We start from the raw sequence: 5169 nt of genomic DNA on the forward strand, positions 1-5169 counted from the left end.
AACCAAGGAAAAATACCCTCTTCTTCTTCGTTCGAATGTGTCGCCTGAAACTAAGACCGCCGCCAACTGGAGCGAACTGTGAATTACAGTTTAGTTTGGTAAACGTCATTAGAGAAGTCTCAGCGCAAACGGCCGTTGTCGAAAATAAAGATTAAAGCACAAAATTAATTTTATAAAACTTCATATTTGTATGAGTTAATTCCATCAGACTTTCTTTAGATTAGTGTCTACATTAAAACCGCCACATGAGAACCGCCACAACAACAGTGCAGCTTATGTGCAACATAGATTGAATTAAGTTGAAAATGTAAATTAACTGATAGAATTAAATATAAATTAATAAATGAAAGATTTAACTAATTTGGAGCAAATAATTAAAGAGCAAACACATGTGAATTATAAAGTTGTATGTATTTTATTTGCATTCCAGAAATACGTCAGACACGTCAAAGTTTTCCATTTAGGGATTTTTCTTAAAATGTTTTTTTTTTCGACTCTGTCTTTACATGATTGACACTATGATGAATGACATATAGATGTGACAAAATGTGTGATATGATCCATCGTAGATTTTGATGAACATAAATTCTGCGAACTACAATAAACCCCATGCGGCCAACACCCAAGTGTGAAATGGTTAATTGCAGGATACTGTTCGTCTGTTATTTTATTCCTTTTGAGCACGTGGTTATTTCAATGTAAGCAGAATCTGACAGTAAGGGACAAATTGCAACAATTTTTTTCATGCATCATTACACACATTATCCAAAAAGCAGTTACAATAGTTACAGTTGATAATTTTCATACATGTAATTAATAAATAACTTATAGCCACAGCTCCATATACTTTATAGAAAGTTAAAAACAAACTGTCTAGTAACGGATTAATGCCTTACCACAATCCGAGCTGAAGTTCGGGTAGCAGGTAGTTTCCAAACACTTGTCAGACTAACAGATTTAAAAACAACAACAGTTCAAAGTTATGAAATTTGTTTCTGTTTCCAGTAAATTGTTCACGTTGGTTTTATTTTTGTTTTAGTTTTCAATGGAAAATGTGTCGGTCGCTGAGATGAATTGCGTTGCAGTTCGCCAGGGGGTCTGAACTAGGCCTGCTCTAACTTGAGTCCGGAGACGGGCAGCCCAAACGTGACCCAGGTGATGATTTTTGGACCTCTTTCCTGGGTCCAAATCTCGCTGAATCCGGGCTCGTTGTGTTTGTGTCGGCTTCCATGTCAGTCTCGCATTTTGAGTAATTTGCTGCAGTCAGTGACAGGCCGTTGTCATGTACCCGTGTCGGTGGCGAGTAGGGTCTGCAGCGGGTACGGTGCCTGGCACTGATGTGATGACGGTGAATCTGGGCAGCTGTTGGACTCACATAGTTGTATGGATATGAGAAAATGCTTCCATACGGAGACACCATTAAACCCTATGGAATCAGTAACAGACTATTATTAGGCAAATGACACAACCTGAAAACATTCGATTAAATAAGCAGGCCTGACAGCCCTTGGCGCGAATCTCCACATTTTTACGCATATCCACAAAATCCAGTGGTCAAACTGTGTTACGGAAATGGTTAGGTCTATAAGTTATAATGAGGTGCTGTAGCTACATACCTGTGAAGGGTGTTGCGGGAAGTAAAGAGGAGTGAAATCCGACGTTCCGAGGAATCCTAGAGGCGCGGATGCGACTACACCTCTGTCCACGTTCTCCCCATTTTGTACACTTGATAACCAGGGACCCACCGCACCAGCCAGTATAGGAATATTTCCCATAATATTAAAACGATTTGGATTCGGCATAAAAAGTGGAGCACTTCTTATTGAATGTATGGGGTGGTGTCCGGATAAAGCAGATGAAATAGTATAGTTTGGTAAGTAACAGTGTCGCAGTTGAGTGTTACTAGTTGAATGAGAGCTTTCAGCTGTTAATTTAGGCGATTCCTCATTCCGACTGTAAAAATGAGGGTTATGAGTACGTCCGCTTCCATTCTCGCGGTCTAGGGATCCGTGGTCTTTTTGGCTTTTATCGAGCTCCGTTTGATCCAGCAGTTTTGTTTTGTCCGATAGCTCACAGGTGGTCGTGGAGATTTCTCTAGAGTCCGCTTCATCTTCGGGGATGAACTTTTCGTCTTGCCCAGTGCCATCAACATCACTTTCACCTGTCTCTGTCAAAAGAGTGTAACTAAATTAACTAAATGGACCAAATATTAATTAGCGAACTTTACAAATGCATTTCAAAACGATAATACGGTGATGTCTAAAGGCATATTATTATTATTATTATTATTATTATTATTATTATTATTATTATTATTATTATGGGGGAAATGCGCTAAATACTAAACTTAATGAATTATAAAAATGTATCAAAACCTTTTGATGTTGATGTAACGATTGTGGGTACTTGAATGAAATAATTTGATGAACTCTGATCGCTTGAAGAGTCGTCCGAGGATCCGAGATCTTTTTTTGATTCCGCACCTTTTGACCCCTGTAGGGACTGTTGCTTCCTTGGCATAACAGAAATAATAATCATACATGTTGAATGTTTCTATTTTTTTTTTTTTTTTTTTTTTTTTAGATGGACGTGCAAGCTAAGCCAGTTCGGATCTCACCTTTTCTCTCGTCTTCCATTTCCAGTATCTCGGAATCCCTTGGCGAATGGATTATTATCTATCTTTAACTGAGTAATCTGAAAAATCAGAGCAAAATAATTAAAAGCTATTTAAGTAAAAAAAATAAAATAAAATAAAATCCACGGGTTCTTTTATTTTCATAGCTGGCGCTGTAATTTTGTGTAGAAGGACTCCAGCTTTTACTAAACTTTATTGCTTTTTACTTCCAGCTTTTGATTATTTTAAAAGTTCACATATTCAATCACTTCACTGACTTTTTAAAAAATGATAAAAGAAAATAACGCTGCCTATTAAAACATGTATACATATGCATATATATATATATATATATATATATTACAAAAAATATTAGAGTTAACGTGCGATAAAACAGTGGGCATAGTAGAATCATTTTAGGCCTTAATCGAGTTGGCAAGTAGACTAGGCTACAAGTAAGCTAATATTACCAACTGAATGTAAACCAGAAAAAGCAGATTCATCAGCAAAGGAATTTTTCTCATACCTTATCATTTTGGTACGCTGTGACAGCAATAAATTCTGTTTCGGGAAATACGTAAGTCTTGAACGTGCTGTACGGAAGTTTGAGGATATCATTGGCCCGCACAATGTGAAACCTCGGCTGATATTTGTGCATGGAATTCAGAATTGTCTGAACAAAACAGAATACAACATTTAGCGATTTTGCCCTTAAGTTTAAAGCAAGTTTGATCGTATGAACGTGTTTATTACCATTTTGTTAACTTGTTGTGGGACTGAAACAGCTAACCAGTTTATCAAAATACTGTTTAACGTTTTGCTTGAGTAGGCTACTGGGCTTTCAAAGCTGCCTAGCAAAGTGAACTCTGAGAGAGAGAGAGAGAGAGAGAGAGAGAGAGATCATTGTTCCAGAACCCAAACTACAGCTAACATACCAAAATGATATGTAATTGACTTAATTCAGCTAAAGCGCGGTGACAGAGACGGTGGCAGAGACATGCATGCCATATGCCACCGCACTGCAAGTACAGATTCCAAAACAGCAACGTAGGCAGTTAGTCAGCAACAGTAAGAAATATCGAGGAGGCATGACTTACAAATCCATGTTTGTCTGAAATATTGTTTGTCAACTTCAGTTTGTGAAAATTGACAATTTTGGACATCCACTGTTCTCCAGTAGCGGGACTGTCAGGATGAATGTACATCCGTTTTGGCATCTCGGGGTCTGCCTTTCCTGCCACTATCCAGCGGGAGTTGTGGAACTTGTATCTTGAGTCGTCCGCTGCCACTATATCCATCAGCAAAATGTACTTTGCTTTCTTGTCAAAACCTGTACACCGCACTTTGAAAGGTGGAAACATGCGCCTCGGAGAAACGACACAGACAAACATTTCTTCAGTTCTCTGTAACAATGGCCTCTATTCAAAACAATATCAACAATATTCATAACAACGAAACTCGACGTTACTCAACAGAAAAAAACTAACATATAAATAAAGTTTTAAAAGTTAATGTCTTCAGGCTGGAGAAGCACAACACATACCCAACACTTTGAACGTGCCTTTCCACCTAACCTCGGTTTAACACGGAGCAATTGTACTCACTTTACCTTCCAGATTTAGTTATCACCATCTCAGTGCCGCTCCTGTGAAACTGTTCCCAAAGTTCTTTAGCTTCCAATAGAACGACGGGATCATCTTCAACTCCGGTTTCTGGCTCTACTGTTTTCAACCCTCTGATCTGGTTTGTTGTGGGGTTGTCTTTGACCCCATGAATGGATACGCTATATGCGTTTTCGCTAGAGCTCACTAGCTGATCCAGAATTGGTTTTCCACATCCAACCACCGGGAAAAACGGAGGCTGGTGTCCCAGCATTGCGCCCATGCTGAAGTCCGAAGCACTGGTAGGTACAAACGGGTGATAAGCCATTGATGAGTCTCTCGTTTAAACATCCGCAATATGCCGATAATAAACCTTTAATTAGTTTCAGAGTGAAATCAGTTGTCTACTGTCGACAAGAAATGTAGAGGATACTCCCGATAACTTTCCAAATTCATTTCACCATCTGTCTAACATTCTCCACTGTGACACCGTGAGTAACAAATATCGATATTTGCTCCAGTTCATGTTTTGCGGATTTTCTTGTTGCGCTCTTCTACTTTTCCTGTAGTTACAAAAACAAGCCGCGAGTTCGCCTATGTACGACGAGAGCTTCTTGCATTGCAGAGCTGAGATCATTCAATCAGTGCCTCTGCCTTGAACATTCTCGTGTTTGACAGCATGGATTGAGTCCAAACGGCAGTGCCCAGGTTTTGCTGATTGGCTCGATCGAAAGTACAGAACCAATTCAGGATGGCTGTGGGCGGGGTTTTTAAAAAATTAGTGTAAACTAAAAACTTCCAGGCGTTAATTGATCAGGTTGCTAACACGACTCTCTCTCTCACACACAAATGACAGGTAACGTTGTGTAAGCAAAATACACAAGACCCATATGGCTTTATTTACACAAATCAATCTCGTGCACACAAAATGAAGTCTGTACACTTAGAACATTG

General features: G+C 39.0%; 1 protein-coding gene across 1 annotated transcript; it reads right to left on the reverse strand.

Moving 5' to 3' along the window:
* Positions 1 to 1114: 1114 nt before the first annotated feature.
* tbx3b (T-box transcription factor 3b) lies at positions 1115 to 4543 on the reverse strand. The gene is made up of 8 exons (XM_030791794.1): positions 4224 to 4543; positions 3712 to 3979; positions 3141 to 3287; positions 2618 to 2694; positions 2376 to 2512; positions 1979 to 2167; positions 1617 to 1672; positions 1115 to 1426 (listed from the first exon to the last, which is right to left on the reverse strand). Exons 1-8 carry the CDS (start codon positions 4541 to 4543, stop codon positions 1115 to 1117), a joined length of 1506 nt encoding a protein of 501 aa, XP_030647654.1.
* Between the last annotated feature and the right edge of the window lie 626 nt (positions 4544 to 5169).

Source organism: Chanos chanos, chromosome 14 (genome assembly GCF_902362185.1).
Source record: "Chanos chanos chromosome 14, fChaCha1.1, whole genome shotgun sequence".
Lineage (NCBI taxonomy): Eukaryota > Metazoa > Chordata > Actinopteri > Gonorynchiformes > Chanidae > Chanos > Chanos chanos.

Coding starts and splice junctions, on each gene's coding strand:
- tbx3b (XM_030791794.1), bottom strand. CDS start 4,543: ATGGCTTATCACCCGTTTGTACCTACCAGTGCTTCGGACTTCAGCATG. Junction 3,288..3,711: donor TTTCAGACAAACATGGATTT/GTAAGTCATGCC, acceptor TGTTTTGTTCAG/ACAATTCTGAATTCCATGCA. Junction 1,427..1,616: donor TCCCGCAACACCCTTCACAG/GTATGTAGCTAC, acceptor CTGATTCCATAG/GGTTTAATGGTGTCTCCGTA.